The sequence below is a fragment of the Camelus bactrianus genome, chromosome 17, assembly GCF_048773025.1.
Source record: "Camelus bactrianus isolate YW-2024 breed Bactrian camel chromosome 17, ASM4877302v1, whole genome shotgun sequence".
NCBI lineage: Eukaryota > Metazoa > Chordata > Mammalia > Artiodactyla > Camelidae > Camelus > Camelus bactrianus.
Genome location: NC_133555.1, coordinates 42,596,197 through 42,621,028, shown reverse-complemented (window position 1 = coordinate 42,621,028; position 24,832 = coordinate 42,596,197). Strand labels below are relative to the sequence as shown.

The window sequence follows — 24,832 nt, the reverse complement described above, 5'->3', positions numbered from 1 at the left end:
ACACGAGAACACAGGCCCCTGAGGTTGGGTGCTAGGAGCTACCACTTTTTTTGCAGCCAAGATGGAAATACGATGTCATTACTGATTCAAAGTAATCTCACACTAACAAGTCCCTCCTCGGTGAGTCATAGGTCCTCTCAGAACCCAAGTGCTATTTATAAATCAAGATCTGTCCCCAGAGAGGATGACAGCTGTAGACTCATTACAGGGCCAATTTCCCATGTTAAGTTTTACGAGGACCACAGTGTTTAAGTGCCAAAGGAACATTGCAGGAGACTCTCCAAATGTTGGGCTGTTTTTAGACTGTTTGAAATGTATAATAAGGGATTTTGCTACAGACTACGATACTCTCGAACTCTCCTGAAATAGCCACAGGAAAGAATGTTATAGCTCCCGTTTCATTCTTACAGAAAGAGGTGAAGGGCCTTGCCGGGTCTCTGCTGGCCTCTGCACGTCACTGTAGAGCTTTCACTGAGCTTCAGTGGCAGAAGCGGCCCAGAGAGACGCACGCACTCGGGTGAGCCCCTCAGATGCAGGAAGCAGGTGTGATGTGAAGGGGCTTTAAGTCACTTGGTACCATAGGAAAGAAGGACTTACACTTTGCTCCAAGGTGGTTATATCTTGTTCTGCTTTTGAAAGCTTAAACTTGTATTCACTAATTTGTCTGTTGGCATCTCCTAGAACAAAAGAGAATAATGACTCGCGTCGCAGGAGTGAACGTGTGACTCATGAGGCGGTGTCGCCTCCTGCAGCACAGGAGAGGACGGTGCAGCCCACGGCCCAGGTTCTGGAAGGTGTAAACTAAGAGAAGCGCCAGCACTTGCGTTGAACAGCATTTTAGAAGAAAATTCTCTTCACCCCATGATGCGTGTAGGTAATAGCTTTTGGCAGGGAGCCCTGTCGGCGCAGCGGGGCCCCTGCCAACCTCACTGGCAGCCCTATGGCCCAGGGAGCCTCCTCGCCCACAGACTGGACTCCCCGCTTCCCTACCCCGCCGGGTACCCTCCCTCCTCACGCGCATCCTGCTCTTCCACACCCCAAGCCCCGTTTCCCCACCTCTGATCTAAGTCTCAGCCAGCCTTTAATGGTCCTACACCATGTCCACCTCCTTCATGACTGTTATCCGCGCTCTCTTCTGTGACATTCATCCATGCTTCCTTACATGATTATACAGTTAAGTGAGGAGAGGGGCCCGTCTCAGCTGCTTGAATCTACCTGTTTCTAGCCAAGTGCTTTGCACATAATGTACGCTTAATATTTACTGAAATAAGTGCTTTTCAGTAACTTGTTGCAGTCACTTATGACAGGTAGAGGATAAATCATTAGCTGTGTCTCTGACCTAAGACGCAAACCATTTAAAATGAGAAGTTTAGAAATGCTGGGGGTAAAATACTCCCTCCAGCAATCCAAATTTTAACAACAATCACTCGGAAATGACAGGACAGGAATCATAATAAGACCTGCAGGAGACAAACCAAATCTACCCTACTAACTTACGAACTTGTCTACTTTTCCATATAACCAAGGTTACAACTACCTTTAATGCAAGAGGTTTTTCTAATTGGATACTTACTGTCACCTAAAAGTCGGGGGCTTATAAATCCTTCACCCTAGAAGCCACCTCTGGCAGCGAAAGAGAACAACTCCCGTTTCTGGGCTCTGAAACTGAAGCTTCAGGATCTTGTTTTTAAATTGTTAACCTCAGCAACTTATTATCAGAATGCACTGCTTCCTTCTCTATCAAAGCATTCATTTTTCCTGTTTTCAGAACTAGAAGTCCTTGGTCTCACCCCTTTATTCCATGCATGTTTTGAGATTCTATCCCAGAACACCCTGCTTATAGCCCAGGCGACTGTCCAGAGTGGAGCCTCCAGGTTCTGTCCTGGCCTCGGTGCCACCTGCTTCGTTGACCAAGCCAGGCCCAGCCCTGCCTTGAGCACTTGGTTCTCCAGCTCCACCCTGGGCAGTCTCCCTGCCTTCCACGCCCGCCTGCTCCAGGAGATTTCTCTCATCACTGCTCACCCATTCCCCTCAATCTGCCTTGGTGTGAATTTGCTGCTCTAGGACAGACCTTTCCCAATCTGTGCCCTGCCCTCTTTCTCCGACTGTTTCAGTCACCCAGCTCTTGTCATGCTCCTCTCTTCCTCTTCCCTCCATGCCAAATGGTATTTCTAGAACGAAACATTTATCAGGAAGTACCACCAGGGTCCTAAGTGATAGCTAGTAGAGGAAATGATACTAACCTCAACAGTTAGTAAGTTAGTTTTAATAAGCCTTGATCCAAAAAGGCTTGTCAGTGTGTCCAAACTCAGAATATTTAGATGAAAATGCCATGGAAGAACCAATATTTTGAAATAAGTTATCAGAAAAGCCATTATTCAAATTGGAAAAATAAAAGTCTCTCTTCTATGAATTATACATTATCTCACTGTATACAAATGGCTGTTAAAATCTCCTTACTGTGGAAATTACTGTGAGTACAGTAGGCATTTTACAATAATATGGGGTCAAAAGTAGAAAGGGAGAAAAACCAATAATTTAGGTAAACTGAATAGGCTTACTTTGTGGCCTTGCTTTAAATTCCATCTAATAAAGATTAATTTGGGTTAACAAGAATACTTCTGGGAAAATTCTGAAACTACTCAACATTAGTATTAGTTAGATAATTAGATATATTTGGAACTAAGATAAATTCCATGTAATTGGGAAGGGGGCTTAAAGACAGGAGGCTAAAGATGTCACAGATATGTGGGGAAGGACAGCGTCATGATGTCACTATTTGCAAAATGTTCCTGGAACTCACTTTGCCCAGGACGAGGAAGAGCACTAGCCGTCAGTCCGCTCGCCACCCCCCAGATCACACGGGCCGGCAGAAGCCTTCAGTTCCCTTACTGACCAGGACAACTCTTCTGGTCTGGCCGAGGGCTACCCGACCTTTGTACCATAGCTCCTCTAGAGAAAGGTGAGCTACAAGGCTCTAGCGGCCTGCTGGCAGCCCACCCCCGCACACGGCCCACACGCCGCTTCGCCACGGCCCGGGCCCAGCACCTACTCTGCATTTCGATGAGCTGCAGGTCCGAGCCGTTCTGCAGTCCCGCCAGCTCGCCTGCTGGGCCGTCACTCCTGGAGCACTTCTGCAGCTCTTCCTCCAACTGCAGCTTCAGTTTTCTAATCTGAAGTGGAAGTAAAGGCTCAGCAGTGAGATCCTGTCTCTCAAACGATGCCTGGCCCACTGGCCACATCTTAGAAAAGGCAGACCACCATCAGCCCCACATCAGTCACTCAGAGCAATTTTCTGGAGGGCCTGCAGTAGAGACACACTGCTCAGATGCTGGAGATAAGCTATGAGCAAATTATCAAAAGAAGCGAGCTCCAGGACCAGGTGTCCCAATAAAAACAGCCATCTTTTATTATTTGGCTAGGTTTGTGGAAAAGCACATCTTTGGGGTATTTTTTGTTGTTATTTTTTATTAAAAATGAAAAATTCCATGGGCAGTAGATGTTTCTTGTTTTAGAGTTAGGTTAAATATACAGAAATAACTGGAAATACATGTTTCAGTTTAGCTACATAATCTACCTTATTTTACCCAAAATAAAAGACATTCATAGCAGCTTATTCACACTGGCCCCAAACTAGAAACAGTCGAAACATCCATCAACAGAAGGAGAAACAAACTGGTGCGCGGATACGGTGGCATCACTACTCGTACGTGCGGCTACGCGGCTGACTCTCAAAGATCATGCCGCACGAAAGAACCAGACAAGAGTGCGTGCTCTGTAATTCTAACTGTATAAAACTCCAGAAAATGCGAACTGAAGTGACAAGTGGCAGACTGGCGGTTGCCTGCAGAGGGGGAGAGAGGTGGAAGAAGAAGGAAAGTTGATGAAGGGACACAAACTTTGTGGAGTTGTGGGTTTTTCACCATCTTGACTGGGGTGCTGGCTTCACAGATACGGCCATGGGTTCACCTGCCCCCCTGCGCAATTCCTTTGTCGCAGTCCTAACTCCCAGTACCTCGGAGTGCGAGCCGGCGTGGAACAGTCACTGCAGACGCCCTGAGTTGAGGTGAAGTTACACTGGGATGGGGTGGGCCCCTAATCCAGTATGACAATAAAAAGAATGCGATACAAAGAGACAGATGAGGACAGAGGAGAGACAGTGTGGAGACAGAGAGTGCTGTCTGCAAGCCAAGGGGCACAAAGGTGGCCAGCAAACCACTCGAAGCTAGAAGAGAAGCCTGCAACAGACTTCCGTCCACAGGCCTCGGGAGGAACCCACGCTGCTGACACGGGATCTCGGGCTCCTCACCTCCAGGCTGGGAGACAGTGCATTTCTGTTGGTCGATGCCACCCCATTGGTGGTCCTAGGACACTAATACAAGGTGAGCATCTGCACACCATGCAGCTTATTCTATACCAATTATAACCTTAAAAAGGTGGTTTTTTAAAAAATTTACAAAATAAACTAAAAAATAAAATTAAAAGAGACTTTGGGTTGGGAAAAAAAGAAGGCCCAGTTGAAGATAGGAGTCCCATGTGTGGAAAACAGGATCAGGTGAACAGAAATGAACTGCAAGCTCAGGCCTCTGGTCCACTCCCAGTTCCCAGACTGCAGACAGCTGGCCTGTACCCTCAGGAAGAAGACCACAGGACCTCTCTCTCCAGAACTCTCTGACTAGCCTAAAAAGGAGACCAACATTCCCACATTGAGGGTTCCCAAGAAAACACCCAGCCACATCAGTCTTCACTGAAACTCAGACGAGCCTCACTCATATGCTCAGAGCTGCCAACCAGCACTAGAGTACTCCACATTTTAACTGAAGACCAAATAAATATACATAAGAGCATCTGGAAGGAAACAAACTACACAGACAGAAAAAAGAACACAAAGTGAACCAACCTGCCTATCAAATTCTCCAAGATAAGTGAAAATATCTGTATCCCTGAATTGACTGCAGAAATAGAAACTCAATAAAAATGAGAAGATAAAGTTGAGAGTATCTTTTAGAAAGCAGAGTCAAAGAGATGGGAAAACAGGAGAGAAACAATAAGAAACCCGAGGACTAATGCCCCGCTTCCCCCATCAGAAATCAAAGTCATGTTTCCCCAGATGCCTACAACTCTCATCATCAGAGATCAAGGAAGCACCACAACCAGAGCAAGTCTCCCCCTCCCCTACAAAGGGGGCCCGAGACCAAGCCTCCCCATGCTTCCTTCATCCTTCACTCCCGGCGATCAGAGGTGAGTCTGCATGCTCAGAGTCCCAGGTGGCTTCCCCAGCTGTCCTCCATCAACAGGTGTCAAGGGAAGGCCAGGCACTGGGACCAGGTCTGCCCTCCCCCACTGGAGAAAGGGTGAATTCTGCACAGCTGCTCCCCAGACAACTCTGCCCTTTCAACCACAACATCACTATCTGCCTTGGCTCATCCAGGACTAATTTCATTGTCCCCAGCACCCCTGTCCACGTCCATCTCGAAATGCTCATTCTCGCTTTCCTGCACAAGCCCTACTCAGTCTTCATCTCCTAACCTCCCCCAGAGCCTGCATGTCTTCCACTGTGCCCTCTGCACTACCCTTCCGTCCTCAGCAGACCCCTGCATCCTCAGTCTCTTCTCTGAGCCCTCCCCTTACCTAGCAGAGACCACGCTCCCTGAGAGGCCTGCTCCCTGCAGCCGTCGGGAGTACTGGCTGTCCTTTTCCCCCACAGCCTCCTGCCGCCAGGCCTGACAATGGAACAGGTGTCCTCTTGCTTTCCTTGCTGTTACCAAACTGTTCTCCCACCATCCTCTCTAAAATTCACCGTTCCTAGTCACATCTCTTCAGATTATATATACTAGCGGCCCCCCCCTCACTGCCATCATCCTACTCTTTCTTCACCATTTTACCTCCACATTCCCTCAAGGCTCTTCCTCTCTTAATTGTTGGCAAATCAAGATACATTTCAGTAGAGTATCTCTCTGATGACTGACCTCTCAGTTTCTGGAACAAGGATCTTGCCATCTGCCCCATCTTGCCCTCAGCAACTCACTCCCTTGGTCCTACTCTGCGTCTCATCATTGTATAAGGGCGGCCCACCTAATTCAGTTCTGTGTCTCTTTTCTCTAACTGCTACTCTTGATCTTTCCAGCCCATTCTCTCTGGACCCAACTCTAAAAATCCTTCAGCCGCACTGGCACCTGGGATCCACTGTGCCTGATGTTTTCCTGGATGTTGCTCAGCCCTCCTTACCTTACCTACTCTACTCTCCAGGTCCATCATCGCTCTCCTGCACACACCCTCACCTCCTCTGCCCTGCTACACTCACCTGGCAAACTCTTAACTCCATCCACCCCATGCCTACACCTGTGCAGCTAAATGTGACTGGAGAAACATACAATAAATGCATTCACACAGAACTCCGAACCACGTCACTGTGAAATTTCAGAACACTGGGGAGAAAAGAGACTATGATACAAACTTCTAGAGAAGGGAAAAATGGGTCATACTCATATAAAAACCAAAAATCAAAATGTCCTTGAAATTCTCAACAGCCATACAGGAAGCTAGAAGACAATGAAGCACTTTCTTGACTTAAAAAAGATGAAGGAAAATGACTACAACAAAGAATTCTATACCCAGTCAAACTGTTAGTCTCGTAAGAGGGTAAAATGAAGACATTCTCAGTCCTGCAAAGTTAAGAAAAATTTTTGGTCCACATACTCTTTTCTCATGTTCTCAGGAAGTACTGGGGGATGTCCCAAAGTAAGAGAATAAATAAAGGAGGAGGAAGGCCTGAGACACTGCGAAAAGGGAAACCAATCTGAACCACAGGCAAAGGAAATTCTAGATGATGATGAAAACTGGTCACATCTCTGTACTGAGGGAATGAGCCATTAAGTTCTGAAAGAGATGTGTCACATGCTCCAAGAACCAAAAAGATGGAACTGAGGGAATACTTCGTGCATCTGAAAACCACTAAGGGTGGATTTAAATCACTGTTGGAGAGCCTGCAGCAAGATTAGTAATCAATACGTAGGAAACCAAGCAATTGAAAAGGAAAACCACAACACTAACTTCAGGGGAAATAAAGAGTGTAAAGGAGATGAGAGGCCATCCTAGAAAGCTCCACGGCTCCCCTGTGAGTAGTGTTCACAGCGTCCTGACAGCGCAGACAGACTGGCACACTGCCCTTCTAGCAGAATGTGGGGATGGGAAGCGTACATGTGTTGGGGAGAGGGGATGAGCGACAGCTACATCCACGTCTTCCACAGAGGGGTGTCAGCACTGCTGCCTTAAACAGAACCATCGAGAAGCAACAGAAGCGTGTTATTCAGAAGCTCACAAGGGCAGTACACCCCAGAGCAATCAGCTAAAAGAACCAGGCAGGAATGGTCGGGGTGAAGGTGGAGGGGGCAGGCAGGGCAGGGAATGCCTGTCTTCATAACGAGCTGTGCTGAACTACCTGACTGCTTACACTTAGTGTCCTGTAATTTTTCTTTAAAGAATAGGAGACAACAAAGAGGTCAAATATGAATTACCTATTTATCCTTCAAATCTTACTTGAGTAGTGATGTTTGAAACAAGCACATTTCTTTCTAGTGTACATTTCACTTTGCTAACATTTTACCATATGATTGAGTCAGTTACAATGAACATTACCTTCCAATGAGAAGAATGCCCTTACCTGTGATAGGAGCTCTTCCTTTTCTCCAGCGAGTTTTCGTAGCCTTACATCTAAAACATGAAAAAGGCTGTAACCTGAATTTGTAATGATGTAGTATATAAACAATTAAAACTAATTCCCTCAAATTCACAAACAAGAACATTATCTGATAAACAGCTTACAGCTCTGAATGTCAAAAGACATGAAGGCTTTAATGGTGTAAAGGAAAACTACTTAATTGTTCAACACACATTTCCACATAACTGATATTTATCAGGGCACTAAACATAACATTGGCTCCCAAGAGCAATGATTTTCCATTCAAAGACAAACTAAAGTACAAAGATCATCTCCTTGTTTCACAAATTTGCAAGTTTTACCAGTAGACAACTCAAATGCAAAGGGTACTCCCACAGGCTTAAGCCCTTAGCAGGAGAAAATAAAATGTGGAAGAGAAGATAGGGAGCTAAGAACTGGACTGAGAGGGGATGCTGGGGCAAAGAAAACAGAGCACAATGATGGAAGAAGCCAAGGCCCACGAAAGCCAGTGGGGCAGGGAAGGGGACCACCTCTAAGATGTGGGCCGCCTGGAGCTCATTTGAGGCTTGGTAGCAGGATCACTAGGGCTGGTTCCTGGCCTGTGGGGAGCGAGAGCTGCTTCTTCCGAACATGCATTAAAACAGACCCCTTGGGCAGAGGGGATACCCACAGATGAGTTTTTTAAAAAGCATCTGACACTTGGCCAGTGCTCCCCTCAACCAACCAAGGCCACAGCCAAATGTGTCAGCACTTCTGTATCGGGAGGGGGAAGCAATGAGCACCCTCTGCTTTGTCAAAGGCTCTACAATTACGTTTCTGGAACTCTGTACTTCAGAGAATGTGCTTTTAAAGAGTTTTTTTGGTTCCCCCTCCCTTACAGTACAGCCCATGCTAGGAAAATCTACACATATTTGAAAATATAAAAGTCCACTGAGGACACAATATCTACTTGGGCCATTCTTCTCCAGAACAGGACTCTCAGTGGAGGCAACAGATGGGCAGCTGTGTGATTTCTCAAAGGGTTAAATGTAAGAGGCTCAGACCTTAAGAAGCTCAGAAACCCTGCTCTGGAATAACACTCCTCTGATCTCTTCTCGGTCGTCTGTTTCTTGCCTTAACAAATGCAGTGGCAAAAAGCTACAGAATCCCGGGATAAGCAGCAGAACATAAAACCAGATGCTCCCGGAAGAAGAGACTTAACACGTACTTGGGACGGGTTTCCCGGGACGGATGTGCTGGATTATCTCTTTGCAGAAGGTTATATTTAAGTGAAAAAGCAACACATATACACACACAGTGCTTCCAACTGGGGCCTTACGGTTACATGTACTGCCTGACAGTGATCCAGATAATGGTTTCCCAGGGCCTGAAGACAGCTCACCAGACTTCTTCCCATTAGGGATCGAGAAAGGCTCAGACAGCCCTGCATTGTCTTTGTTTTCCAAGATAGGATGTGAGCAAGCTGGAAGCCCAAGAGGACAAGCCCAGCGCTAACTGAAGTCAGCACACAGGCAGCCGGTGTCTTACCTAGGGGCCCCTCTCCTGCTGACTCCAAGACCTGAGCGGCTTCCTGAGACACAACAGTGATGGCTCCGACCACTGGTTCATGGTGGACATCGCCATTAGGAGTGCCGTCGGGGATGATGACTAAGCCATGTTTCTGGGAGGAAGGAAAAAACCCACCATCACAAAAGATGGCCCACACGGAAGCAGCATGCTCTGTGAAGTGACCCTGTGACAACATACGCTTGCCCCAGGTAAAACCTGGTCAGAACTAGTTAACAGAATATAGTTCTGCAGAGAAAGGACTTACACCTACCAAATCTCGACCGGAGAAAGAACACTGTGGCTTGTATTCAAGCTAGGAAAGATGACAGGACGAAAGGAGGGAAGAACAAAGCAGTGAGGGGCTGGCGCTCCGGGCTGATGCCAACGTACCTCTCCCGTCTTCATCGCCTCCTTCAGGTCAGCCAGCTCCTCTCTGAGCGTATCGCGCTCATTCCTAAGGCAGGCAATGTATCCTTTCTGTTTCTCTAGGGCCTGGTTTAGACAGGGTAGCAAGAGAAAGAATAGCACAGAAAAAGAGCAAGTGAAAGGGAGCAGAGAAGTACCAAATTCAAATTTTTAAAAAAGACAGGCATAAAGGACAGGGAAGTGTTAGCATTAAAAGCTTAGGAACAAACAGTTAGATATGGGAGGAAATAAAAAGTTACACGGATATACATCTCCAGACAGGAGTTTTAATAGAAACTGGTTAATTGTGCATAAATTTGGCAAAGCATGCTTATCACATCAGGCAAGAAAACAAATCTTTCTTTTCCAGTCAATGAAAAAAGCAAGAAAAGGAAGATGAAGACAGGAGTGATATTAAAAGTTTCCTTACTAACTTCCTAAGTACGTTTTTATTTGGTAGACCCCAAAACCCCACATTTCGTGTTAAACTAAACTAGTTTATTCAAGAATATACTTGATTTGTTAAAAAATAAAAATTGGTCCTGGAAGAAAACAATTATTACATATATAAGATGTTTTAAGTAAATACTGGCCACAGTAATTGTTCTCCAAGTAGTATGGTAAAATATTCCTCAAATACTGCTTAATAAAAAATAGCTGATCTCCCTCCAAAATTCTCAAGGATCTGTTTTTGTTAATTTAATTAAATGCAACTACAGGTCATTTAGTTTTCTGATATATCTTCAAAATGTGAAAAACAAAACACTGACAAATACAGCTCATTTATGGGGAAGGAAGCCGACTATGGCTTTTGGAGGCAGGCTTTGGAGTCCTGGCACCTATGAACTCATCTATGTCTCAGTCTCCTCACTGAATACCAGAGGGGTATGACAGCACCCATCCCAAGGGGACAGGCGTAAAGGAGGACTCAGCGTAAGAGGGCAGGGAAGGCTCGGGGAAAGCCAGCCTGGCTTCCCTTTTAATTTTCCCCACCACTGCCTACATCCCACGACCGTCAGAGCTCAGGACAGCGGTGCAGAGGCAGGAAGACACGTCTGGTCAACGCTGACAAATTGTTACTCTATGTAATAAAACACCTCAGACTTCAAAATCCACCCAAGTTAAGCAGTCTCTGCAGGTATCTGACAGCTGGGCTATTTGAAAAATCTTTTCTCTGCATATTTGCTCATATATTTAAGGTTTCCTCCCAGCATTCCCAGTAATCCAAGAAGTTAAACTACAACAGGTAACTTTCCTCTTGGTTTATAGAGTTTAGAAGGGGCTAACTACCTAGTTACTGATTGCTGAATAGCTGGACATTTTTTTAAAATCATTATAATCCTATTTTGCAACCAAACAGGGAATAAGTAAAAAAGGGATGATAACAACTACCATCTGGGTAGCTGCAGCTGTTGTAGATACATATACTCTCTCTCTTATACAGTATATTTTTATATATAATTTCTCCTTTACATACCCTGTACTTGTCTTAGTCCATTTCACAGATTTGAAAACTGAGGCTCATAAAGACTGTGTTTTTTACCCAAAGCCACAATAAGTGGCAAAACCAGAAAATGAATCCAGTTCTTTTTGGTTCCAAAGCCCTTGCATACTTTCTATATTGTCATCCCAGGAAGGCCACAACTATGTTCCCTTCTTGTCATCCCAGGAAGGCCACAACTGTGTTCCCTTCTTGTCATTCCACTTTTGGAAAAGGAGTTCACAGGGCAAGGCCTACTCCTTACTTATCCAAACTGCACTGTGAATATCTAACTTCCTTTCAACAACTCACATTCATCCTGTGTGTCGAGAGTCTAACTGTAAATTAATAATTTGAGTTTCCAGCACCATAAGGCATTTACTCAAACACTTCGAGCTAATATTAACATTCCATTGCACTAATAACAAATGTAACCTTAGGACAGCAAAACCCAAGCAGTACTCTCCCATCTGTTGACAGCCCCTTTAATCTCTGGCTATTCTGGTTACTGGTATCTGCGTGCATAGTTAGGCCGTGCATCACCACGCGTAACTGGGTCAGTGACCGCTGTCACGTCACAGCATGCTCTACAGAAACACCACCACTGGAGATAAAAGATCCCTTAGGAACAGACCAATGTGAAACTAGGAATTCTAGCAAATGCTAGTACGTGCCATTTGCTCCTCATCCCCGTCTTACGGCAGATTTTCTCTTTACTTTTAGACTTTTTAATTTCACCTTACCATAATTATGGATGGGAAAATAAAATACATCCTGCAAGTTCTCCCATTTTACCACAAAATTTGAAGGCTACTGAAATACCTTATAATTGGACCAAATGTATTCACACTGGATCTGAAATCCTCTGTATTACCTAACCATACAATCACTACCTTTGTGTTTGTATTCAGTAATTGCTCCTACGGAAGATTTTTTTTTTAGGGTAAAAAGTACATGCTTGTGGAGACCGAAATAATTCTTTACCCCTGACCTAACCTCAAATTCTAGTGCCAAGAAGCGTGAAAGGCTGAACTTCTGGGCAACAGGTTAACTGTATGTATAATTACACACAGGCACAAATATCTTTAGTTAGAATGGGAGTGAGTCTTGTGCGAGGCTATAGGGATATACAAGTCCTTCACACATACTGGTTCTACACAGGGTGACTGGGTGCCTGCAGCTACACTGGTGCTGGAGGCGTGACCACTGGGATCAATGAAAGAAGAACCAAAGAAAATTGAACTTTAATATGAGAATAATGGCCATGTCCCTTCATGGAGTTACAAAATTTAAATCTTGATAATGAAGCTAGAGATAAGTGATGGATTAGGTAGTCACAGATCATATTTAAAGTGTGTCTTTTCACTCCTACATATAAAATAGAGAAGGGCCTACCAACAAGGACCACGGTAAAGCACAGGCAACTACACTCAGTATCTTGTAATAACCTATAATGGAAAAGAATCTGAAAAAGATTATATATATATAAAATTGTAAATTAATATATATATAATATTAATAAATATAAACTGAATCACTTTGCTGTACACCTGAAACTAACACAACATTGTAAATCAACTATATTTCAATTTTCCAAAAAAGTAATGTTGAAAAAAATTTTGTCTTTTAAAAGTCAAGGGAGGACCATCTCACACACATTAGGATGTCTACTATCAAAAAACAAAATAAACAAACAAAACCAAAAAAAGAAAAACCCAGAAAACAAATGTTGGTAAGGATGTAGAGAAACTGGAACTCTTGTTCCACTGTGCTGGTGGAAACGTAAAATGGTGCAGCTGCTACGCAACACAGTATGACTGTTCCTCTATTAAACACAGAATTACCATACAATGGAGCAACTCCACTGCTGGTTATATACCAAAAGAAATGAGCACAGGGTCACCAAGAGATTTGCAAACCTATATTCACAGCAGCATTACTTGTAATAGCAAAAAGGTAGAAGCAACCCAAGTGTCCATCAAGAGATGAATGGATAAATAAATGTAGTACATACAGACACTGGAACATCAGTCAGTCTCAAAAAAGAACTTTCTGATGTGCGCTACATGTCTGAATCCTGAGGATAAATGCTAAGTGAAATAAGCCAGTTAGAAAAAGACAAATACTGTACGATTCCACTTAATGAAGTACCCAGGGCAGTCAAATTCATAGAAACAGAGAGTGGGACGGTGGTTGCCAGGGGCTGTGGGAGAAGGAATTGGGGAGATGTTGTTTAATGGGTGCAGTTTCAGCTCGCAAGATGAAAAGAGTTCTGTGGATGATGGTGGTGACGGTAGCATAGCAATGTGAATGGACTTAATACCACCAAACTCTACACTTAAAAATGATTGAAACGGTCAGTTTTGTGTTATTTAGAACTTTACCACAATTTTTTAAAAAAAGATTTTTTTAAGTTGAAGGAAGGACAATCTATTGATGCATGAAACAACTCGGATATAACTTCAAGGTGTTGTATACTATACGATCTCATTTATACAACATTTTTTTTTAAAAAAAATGTTAATCACATTCTTAAGATGACAAAATTATAGAAACAGAACAGCTTAGTGGTTGCCAGCGCTTGGGACAGGGAAGAGGGGGAAGTAGATACGGCTACAGAAGGGAATAGGAGAGACCCCTAACGGTGATGACAATGTTCTGTAGCCTGACTATGTCAAGGTCAATATCCTATTTTACAAGATGTTACATTTTGGGAAAACTAGATAAAGGGCACACAAGATCTCTTGGTATTATTTCTTACAATTGCATGTGAATCTATAATGATCTGAAACATTTTTTAACAGTTCAATTTAAAAAAAAGCCAAAGGAATACATTATTATTTGCTACATAAAAAAAAAATTCTTCATTTAATAATGCCAAGAAAATTTAAAAGTCAAGTAATTCATATTGTAACCATCAGCTCACCTTTTTGGTAGGAAAAATTTTTTGTTTTATTTTGAATAGCTATTTTATTGGACTGAGAGATTTGGGGGTTTTCTATGACTGGCCCAAAATAATTAGTTTAATATACTAAGATGATTATACAAAACAGAAATCAAGGACCTGCAGATCCGTAGCAAAGAAAATTATGTAAAGTTCTAAAAGAAGCCCGTTCCACACAGTGACCAGATTTCAGCCTAACCTTACAAATTACCTACTTTGTGCTGTACGTTTTTTCACATCTCATTTTAAATTCCTCAAGTAAAAATATAAATGAAATCAGTCATTCACAGTCACAATTCAAAACTCTTAACAAAGCTGTTAATTTATACCTCAGAAGGCTTCTCTAGTTTTAGATGGAATTTTAGAAAATAGGTATTTTAGTATCAGAAATTCTAAAAGGTAGTGTTTTTGTTTTGTTTTTTAACTTTCTGTCTACCACACTCTTAACCAAGTAATTTTGTTTCCCAAGTGTTTACTGAGAGGATGGGGTCCTGGAGGTGTGAAAAGACCTGGATACCAGGATGCCCTACCCAAGGAGGGTGTCAGGGCTTCACATCCAGGCATGTCTGTCACAGGTGCTCTCAGGGACTTGGGCCAGCTTTTCGTACCCCACCTAACCTCAAGCACAACAAGACTTCCTCACTGTGCCTTAGGCCAAGGGTTTCCATAGCCCCTCCCTGACAAGGTGAGCCTCTGCAGAAGAGAGCTCATGTGCCGTGAGGTGGAGGTAGCTGCCAGTCAAAGGGCCTCATGGGATGAACCGGCGGGAATTTTTTCAGCCTCTAGTGGACTTGGGATCTTCCTGAAGGGCTGAGCAGAAAGGCAGTAAAGGCTGTTTCCTTATCTAGGCCCCTGCTTTGGGGAGTTATGAGGATATAATTAGAGATGACGTCACAGTTTGGCTGCTGCGGCAAATCTTACATTCCTAACCACTTTCGTAATTAAAATGATTTTAATCTCTTCTTAGTTTATTCACCAAAGATTTATGGGATGCTAATAACTTGTCCTCCACTGCCACTCCCTATCCTCTTGCCTCTTATCCAAATTCTTGCAATGTAAGGATATCAAATTACCCACAGAGTTTGAATTAAATGCCTGTGGCTGTTTCTGTATAAGAATCCTAGGGAAAGAAAGAACAACTTCCTTAGAAAGTTCCTAACTGTGGGTTTCACAAGCCCAGAGTCAGATGGAGAGAAGAGTTCTTAGCAACATAGGATCAGGTTTTCCCATGGAAGTTTCTTTCTATCTTCTGCTTATTCATATTTCACTCCATGTAAATGCTCAAAAATAATCATGAGGACAGGTTTTTAGGAATCTCTAAGTTAACTTATATTGGTCTATTCCTCATCAGTGAACTTCAGGACAAAGCCCAATTTCATCTCATACCCTAATGTTTTTATCTTTCCAAAGCAGTGTCTCTTGGAGGTCAAACACCTCTTTTGTCACGGTGTCTATTTTCTGCTGCATACGCTGATTCTCCTGCAGAGGAAGAGGGGAAGAGAAGTAATAAAAGAGCAGAAAGAAAGAAAAAGAGGATGGCATTAGCAGGAGGAAAACAGAACAAAAATAAATCTGATAAAGAAACTTAAAAGGAGAAAGTCTGCGATGAACAGCAAAAGCAAGAGTTGCTTTTTAAAAGGAAAGCTGACGCCCAGGGTCTTGGCGGCATGGCTCTCACTGGCTTGCTGCGATGGAAGTGAGTTGGGGGCGCGAGGAATAACTGTTCCCACCACAGCTATGTGGCAGCAAGCCAGCGAGGGCTCCTGTGTACATCCAGCTCCGTAAGTGCACTCCTCCTAGATAAGTGCTTCTTCCCCAAACATGGAACAACCTACATTTCTAGGAGGGAAACTCAGACTTGCTTATGAACAAATGATCCTTATCACAGAAGATGAGCAGTAGTTTTGAACTCTATTTTTTTAAGTGGAACTAAAATAATACAAGAGAGATGTCTCTTAGCTTAATCACTTTGGATTTCTGTTAGCACAATCTATGACAGAACATCATAAATTACAAATGAACGGTCACGTTAGTTTTTAGAAAAACTAGACTTTTAGCATTTAACAGTTCTTAAACAGCTCCTCTGACTAGTCAGTGATGCTCAATTTATATCCTCTTATATTTAGTAGGTTTTCTTTTTTGCATTATTGGTAAATTATCATCTCTTCCTTTCCCTGTGACACACTCCTCATCTACTTCACCCTGCGGGTTTCAGTTCTAAAGGCCAAAAAGCATTATTTTGTCATATAGAAGATTTTTCACTTATAAATAAATGTGCATATTAACATTTAAAAGATGTTAATTCTAAAAGTAAAAAACACCTAAAACTAAGGTTTTTAAAGTTTGTATACCCAGTACCCTGGGCTTTTAAATTAGAAACCATACTGACAAATTGAAAAAATTAAGCACTAAAATTCCTCTTAAATGCAATCATTGAAGACTAGAACATTTAACCAATTCTAATGTAAACTATTGAATTTGAGAAGCAGCTCCCAAAGCAGTTTTGTTATTCTTTTGAAATCATAAAGGGGAAAAGTATGTATCTTAATCAGAAAAAGAAGTAACAAGTGGCTGGCATAGTGACACACAGAAATACAAGAGGACAAAACGAGAGAAGGGTTCACATTATTATTAAATACCAGCAGGATACAGAGTCTGGATAATCTGCTTCTTGCCATATATGGAAAAACTAAGAACTAACTTCACATGTAATATGATATTTGCAAGGAATTATCTATGTTTGCATTTAGAATTCACAAATTCTACCTGCTTTCAGCAGACTATGTTCAACTCAATTATTCTCAAGAATGATGAAAAGTAACACAAATCTACAAATTAAAAAATCATCATTTCTGTTCCTCTATTAAATGATTTTTAAAGTCACTTACAGGAGGAGAGATTAAGTGAGGCAGGTTCATGGGGGAAGCGGAAAAAGAGGGAGGGAAAAGGGGTGGGGGTGGGGGCCCTGAACGACCAGGGATGTGGATGAGGTGAGCGTGGCAAATGAGGCATTTCTCGGGCTCCTTAACCTTCCTGATATCACCACAGGTCATCAGCACAAGTTAACAACAGACCTGCCTGATAACCACACCAAGACAGCAGGCTCCCTTCCCAACAACTTAACCCCATACTTATAAAAAACAACAACCTCAAGACGAAAACCACATCTAAAGAAAAGCAGAGATGCAAGCAAGGTAGTAGGCACAAAAGGATAAATCCTTGCAAAGATTTCTCGGTAGACCAACACTGCTTCCCATGGCACTCAGGGCTTCTCCACCAGTAGAGCCTCAGCGCTGACCAGCCGTCACCTGTTGACCACTACAGGCATCTGGACAATGTCTTCTTTTCATTTAGCCATCTCAGAAACGTACCCACTTGAGTGAAGACCCAACTTCTTATTCCCTAAGAATCATGTCCCAAAATAAAGCATTCACTACATTCCAAAGAATAATGGTACTCTGTAATTTTTCTTTTCACCCATTTCATAAGATATCTTTAGGAGAGAATGTGCTTAGGAATGAAAGACAACTACAAAACCTTCTGCTATTAAGAGGGGGAATGTTACAAGGGTCACAGTACTAATTTTTTTTTTTTGCACACAGTAGTAATTTTTTAAGCCTGCCTTCATGTTGCATGTCTGCACACTTTAGGATACAGTCAAATGTGAGGAGACAAGCAAGCTGTTTGTGGCATTTTAACTCCTTTCCTTCCCAACACACACGCCTTCAATCTATTCAATGTATTTTTTTCAAAATTAAGTACTCCCACATTTCGTGTACCTACCTCAATGAGCTCATCTCTTTGTCGGAGGCCTTCTTTAAGTTCATCCATCTTATGTTGTAGCACGCTACACATATGTTTCTGCCTTTCTAACTCCTGTTATTAAACAAATAATACGGTTAACTCAGATGACGGCACACAATAGCCTGGAACATCTACGATAAAACAACAGAGAAGCTAAGCGTGGACTCCAGAATCATACCTGCACTGCCAGTGCACTGGAACTTAGCTAATTCTGCATTCTACAAAAGGTCCAGAAATTCCTCAGTTTTCATCTCATAGGATTATATATTTAGAAAACCCAAACTATTCAATAGCATAATCACCATGAATGAAGAAATGACTTAGTAAAGTAACAGGTTATAAAATTAACATACAAAATTCAATCATCTTCACAGATCAAAACAGAATCTTGAGAGAAGATATAATAAACATAATATCAAAAATAAAATAAATACATACATGTAAACTTATAAGATAGACTCAAAATCTGTATGAGAAAAATGATATAAAATATTCTTGGAACACAGAGAAGTAGGACTGAACAAATGGAAAGGCCTATCATCTTCTTGGATAAAAAGACTTAACATCCTAAAAATGTCAGTTCTCCCCTATATTAATCTACACATGTAATGCAGTCCAAATAAAAATACCATCAGGCTTTTTTCTTATCGGAGCAAGACAAGCTGATTATAAAGTTTATTTGGAAGAAAAACATAAGAAAAAATAGCTAGGAAAAAACACGATGAAAAAGAAGAAAGCTAACCTTACTAGGTATTGAAACATATTATAAAGCCTATATAATTAAAACAGTGTTGTAATGGCTCATGAATACAGACCAATGGAGTCAATTAGAAAATCCAGAAATAGACCCAACTACATACACAAATATATTAAACAACAACAAAACAAAAAAAGCACCTCAAATCAATGAGAAAAGATAGACTTTTAAATTAGTGATGTTGGCATAACTGGATATCCACATGGAAGAAGAAAACTGGATGCACACTTCATACCACACACCAGGACAAGTACACAGAAAGAAGAGAGAGAGAGAGAGAGAAGGAAGAAAACAGTTACCAGAGAAAAGATGAGTGAGCTGTTGTAACCAACAAATGGGAAAACCATTACTAAAAAATGACTCAAAAATCTACCAACAGAAGGGGAATGCATAACAAGTTAGACTACACAAACTTTAAAACTTTTGAATGGTAAAAAAACACTGTAAGCAAAGTAAAAAAAAAAAATGATTACAAAAAAGTTTTTAAATTTATATCAGAGAGAAAAAAGTTACCATCTTTCCATAGAGAGAGCCTCTAAAATTAGAAATAAAGAAAAAAAAAAAAAGAATCCACAATTGTATAGAAAAATAGGCTACAGACATGGAAAGAAACAAATTGCTCTGAATATGAAAAGATGCCCAGATCAAGAGAAATGTAAATTAAAACTATATTTCTCACTAAAACACTAGTAAAAGTCCAAAAACTTGACAACATATTCAAGGGAAAGTAGTACGGAGAAGGAAACGGGCCTTCTCATACAATTTAGTGGGAATGCAAAATTGTTTTAACTCCTACAAAGGAGAATTCATTATATCTAGCAGAATTACCAGACCTTCTGATCCAGCAAACCCACTTTTATGACCTCCACAGATATCAGCAAAATTAAAAAAAGACCTACACAGTACATTGTTTTTGTAGGGCTATTTTTAACAGCAAAAGAATGTAAACAACTCCAGTGTCCATTAATAGGGAACCGGTGGGATAAACTGCAGTACATCCACACAGAGGAACAACTATACAGTGATGAAAAAGAATGAGGAAGAGCTTGCTACCCTACAATCATAAGGTGATAAAATCAAGATGCAGAACAGTATTTATCATACGCTACCATTTTCTAAGAAAGGAGGAAAATAAATACATATATTTGTATATATTTTTGACAGGCAAAAAAGACTTTTTAAGATTAAAAAAAATAGAAGGATAAACCATTTAGTTAAAAATAATTCCTTAAGGAAGGAGGAAACGGGTGAAGAGAAAGACAAAAGATTTACTCCTTTAAATATATTTTCCTTATTGATTTGACTTCAGGTCAGTGTAAATAATTCACATAATTGTAAAACAAAAGTAAATTTAAGAGCAACTCATTGTGGAAGCAACCCAAGTGTCCATCGACAGATGAAAGGACAAACAAAATGTGGTACATAAATACAGTGGAATATTATTTAGGAAGGAATTCTTGTCACAGGCTACAACATAGATGAACCTTGAGGACATTATGCTAAGTGAAATAAGCCAGTCACAAAAAGACAAATATTATATGATTCTACTTAACTGACGTACCTAGAGTGGTCAAACTCACAGAGTAGAATGTTGGTTGCCAGGAGACGGGAGGAGGAGGAAAAGGGGAGTTGTTTAACGGTACAGAGTTTCAGCTTTGCAAGATGAAAAAGTTCTGGAGATGTGTTTATAAAAATAATTTTATAAAAATCTTAAAAGCAACTCCTAAATATTGAAAATAAAATGTAATGAATCTAACTATATATATATATCTATCTATCTCCAGTTAGTAGCATAAGCACAGAGAAACTATTTCAAGTAACTTTAAAAACAATGGTTGGACTATACATAGCCTAGTGGCAAAATAACAACCAAACAGAAAAACAAAAAAACTTTTAACTATTTTCAGTAATTATACCATTCGTGGTAATGTTGGCATTGCTATTCTGGGTATTGTGGGATAAAGCAATGAAAATAGAATGTAACATAATTACTACCATCCCTAGTGACTTTATGAACTGGGAATGGCGGTGTGGGAAAAAGGAGATACACATATATAAGACAGAAGAGCTTAAGTAAAAACCCTACATCCTGAATACGACCTACAACTATAAGCATAAACTCAAAACGTATTTTGACTTTAAAAACAAAAAAATACCCCATATACATATTCCCTGATACATTCACTAAAAAGGCCTATGAACAGTTACCACCTTGGGGGCAAGTGCACCCTTAGCACACACACTGCTCCACTAAAAGAGAACCAGAGCTCCCTGGACAAACAGCTGATTCCAGGTCTAAAGCAGGAAATGTACTGGATGAGCTGGCAACACTTTCGTATGCTAGAGAGCAAAGAAGCTATCACAACCCATGAGACTTATGTCAAAATTACTTGGGAATCAACCTGAAGTAGTTCACACTTGAAGGTGAGATGACTTGAAAATCAATATGAATAAAAGCTACAATAGATTGAAATGATCAAATGCTTGAATTCTTGCATTCATCACTATTTAAAAGTAATGATAATAGGGGGAGGGTATAGCTCAAGTGGCAGAGTGCAAGCTTAGCATGCACACGGTTCAGGATTCAGTCCCCAGTACTGCCTCTATAAATAAACAACTAAACTTAACCCCCCCCCATTTTTTTAAATAATAAAAAATAAATAATAATAATCGGTCACTGAGAGGATGCTAAACAGTCACTTTCTTATTCTGAAAATCTGTAAAACAAAGGAAAAGAATCAAGCTTTTATCGTGCCTTTCCTATATAGACTGTCTCATCTGAGTAATAAGAGACAAGGGGAAGTTCCTCTTTAAATGAGGATTTACACTAATAAATAAAGCACAGGAAAGTGAAAAGACAACTCATGCAATGGGAGAAAATTTTTGCCAACCATGTATCCAATAAGGAACTTGTATCTAGAATATACAAACTCTAGCAATGCAGTAACAAAAAAGACAATCCAATTTAAAAATGGGCAAAGTATCTGAACAGACATTTCTCTGAGGAAGATGGATAAATAGTCAGAAGGCATACCACAATATACTTGGAATCAGTAGTCATCAGGGAAATGCTAATCAAAAGCATACCTGCTAGGATGACTAGGGAAAACACTCAGATAATAACAAGTATTGGTGAAGATGTGGAGAAATCAGAACTTGCATACACCGCTAAAGGGAATGTAAAATGGTGCAGCCACTTTGGAAAAGGGTCTGGTTACTCCTCAAATGGTTAAATACAGAGTTGCCCTATGACCCAGCAATTCCACTCCTAGGTGTATATTTAAGAGAAAGAAAAACTTATGTTCACACAAAAACTTGTACACAAATGTTTATAGCAGCATTATTCATCACAGATAAAAAGTGGAAAAACATCAAATGTCCATCAATATACAAATGGATAAAAAAAAATGTGGCATACCTATACATTAGCCCATAAATAGGAGTGAAGTAGTGATACATGCTGCAACACAGAAGAACCCTGAAACTGTTAACTGAAGTGAAAGGAGTCAACCTTCAAAGACTACGTATTATACAATTCCACTGACGTGAAAGTCTAGAAAAGGGAAATCTACACAGACAGAAAGTAGATCAGTGGTTACTTATGGCTGAGGGGAGCGAGATGTAGGGAGATGATAGCTAAAGGGTACAGGGTTTCTTGCTGATGTGGTGAAATAAATACTCCAAAACTGACTGTGGTGACAGTTGCATATGTCTATGAGCATACAAAAACCACTGAACTGTACACTTAAAAGGGAAGAATTATATGGTATGTGAATTATATCTCAATAGTGCTGTTTTAAAACAATAAAAGAAAGCAGTAATGATAAAATTAGAATATATCATTTTGTAATCCTTAATCAACTAACGCATCTAAGTCTCCAGCTACAAAGAAAGATGCCATATACCTGGGCTTCAGAAGGAAAAGAACCTATGAAGTGGACTAAAACCATATTTCATAAATCCTCTAAACTTAACTATTTATAGGAAATACAGAGAGAAAGGGAATATCTTAAAGACACCATGGTGATGAAATAGCAAAATCCCTAAGACTATCAGAAACCATTAAGACAAGCAATCCAGTTTCTTCAACACATAAATTGTAAGGGAGAAAAAGAGATGAAATCTAAATAAAAAGAGATTTATAAGACATGACTACTAATTCCAATGTATGGAACTTATATACATCCTGATTGTTTTTTTTTAAGTGCAAAAAAGAAGTCATTTACAACATTTGAGACAAATGAAATTTTAACAATGACAGGTTATGTAGTAAGAAGAAGTTATTCTTAATTTTTCAGATGTGAAATAGTCTTGTGTTGTATTTTTAAAAAGAGAAAGTTCATACCATTTAGAGAGCCATACCTAAATTCATATTAAAATATGGGATATTTAGGACTTGTTTCAAATAATGTGAGTGGGGGAAGCACATGAAAATATGCTCAATATCACTAATTATCAGAGAAATGTATATCAAAACTACAATGAGGTATCACCTCATATCAGTCAGAATGGCCATCATTTTTAAGTCCACAAACAATAAATACTGGAGAGGGTGTGGAGAAAAGGGAACCTTCCTACACTACTGGTGGGAATGTAGATCGTTGCAGCCACTATGGAAGACAGTATGGAGATTCCTCAAAATACTAAAAATAAACTTACCATACGATCCAGCAATCCCACTCCTGGGCGTATGTCCTGAGAAAAATATAATTCAAAAAGGCACATGCACCCCAATATTTACAGCAGCACTATTTACAATAGCCCAGACATGGAAACAACTTAAATGTCCATCAGCAGATGACTGGATAAAGAAGATGTGGTATATATATACAGTGGAATACTACTCAGCCATAAAAAGAATGAAATAATGCCATTTGCAGCAACATGGATGGACCTGGAGATTGTCATTCTAAGTGAAGTAACCCAGAAAGAAAAAGAAAAATACTATATGATATCACTTTATATCTGGAATCTTAAAAAAAGACACAAATGAACTTATCTACAAAAGAGAAACCGACTCACAGACATAGAAAACAAACTTACAATTACCAGCAGGTAAAGAGGGCAGGAAGGGATAAATCAGGAGTTTGAAATCTGCACATCTTGGGGAGTGATGGAAGTGTTAGCTGTCTTGATTGTGGTGGTGGTTTCACAGATGTATACATCTATCAAAATTCATCAAATTGTATACCTGAAATATGTGTGGTTTACTGTGCAGGAATTATGCCACAATAGAAGTGTTAAAAAATAAGTCACTGTGTAATTGAATGGTCCTTCTCCACCCTCACCATTTGTATTATCTGTATTATAGTAATGAAACATGCCAGAGTACCTGACCTCTTTGTATGTCTCTGAACATGAACATTCTACTTGCATGAGGCAATATGTGCTTAGAAGAAGAGAGCTCAGGGTGAAGGCATATCAGAGAGAGACACTATCACAAAGCTTTCTGCATCTCATACCAGAAGCAGATTTCTAGGGTAAATTCTTTTCAGATACACACTTTCCCAATTCAGAAAGCACAAGATTTAAAAACTAAAGCAAACTGAAAAGTCACAACTCTATGTATACTAAGACATCTCTATATCTTAGAAAATGACAGGAGGGAGAAACAAAGTTGGTTAAAATAACTCACAGGGATTATTTTTATTTTAAAAACGTTCAAGGACATTTGAGAAGATGGAAAGGTAAGAACTCGTTTTAGTACTGACCGTTAAACACTTAGCATGAGATTTTCCTCTAATCTGTTAGAAGCAAAGAGCCAAAAATAAATATGAAAAATGTGTGGGAAGGCAAAAAAGGAGGCCAAGGAGTCTAGGAAAAGTATGATGGCTCAGAATATCCAAAGCTGGCCTATGAGATACAGAGGAAACCACTTATTGTCACCAAATCTTCAATGAGCCACTGACATCAATATGAAAATGCAACAGAAGCCTCTTTTGTCACCTATCTAAAGTCTTCTTATCCTTTTTAAAAAATTATTATTGATAGACTTTATTTTGGAGCAGTTTTAAGTTTACAGCAAAACTGACCAGAAAGTACAGAGTTCCCATATACCCCTGCCCCCCACCGCAAACGGCCTTCTCCACTGTCCACATCCCGCACAGCAGTGGTAGGTTTGTTAGAGCCAATGAACCTACAGTGACTTTATCACCCAAAGTGCATCATTTATATTAGGGCTCACTCTCAGCACTGCACATCCTATGGGTGCTG

General features: G+C 40.6%; 1 protein-coding gene across 22 annotated transcripts in view; it reads right to left on the bottom strand.

Moving 5' to 3' along the window:
• LRRFIP2 (LRR binding FLII interacting protein 2) overlaps positions 1–24,832 on the bottom strand; it is a 100,226-nt gene that overhangs the window by 1,486 nt on the left and 73,908 nt on the right. For 12 of the 22 annotated variants that reach the window (XM_074345263.1, XM_074345269.1, XM_074345270.1 and 9 more), the window contains 7 exons: positions 17,842–17,934; positions 15,445–15,537; positions 9,620–9,721; positions 9,209–9,341; positions 7,664–7,713; positions 3,053–3,173; positions 598–677 (listed from right to left, as the gene is read on the bottom strand). In XM_074345263.1, the coding sequence (XP_074201364.1) occupies positions 598–677; positions 3,053–3,173; positions 7,664–7,713; positions 9,209–9,341; positions 9,620–9,721; positions 15,445–15,537; positions 17,842–17,934 (672 nt within the window). The remainder of the gene's footprint in view (positions 1–597; positions 678–3,052; positions 3,174–7,663; positions 7,714–9,208; positions 9,342–9,619; positions 9,722–15,444; positions 15,538–17,841; positions 17,935–24,832) is intronic. The other 10 variants (XM_074345271.1, XM_074345273.1, XM_074345274.1 and 7 more) reach the window with 2 other exon arrangements.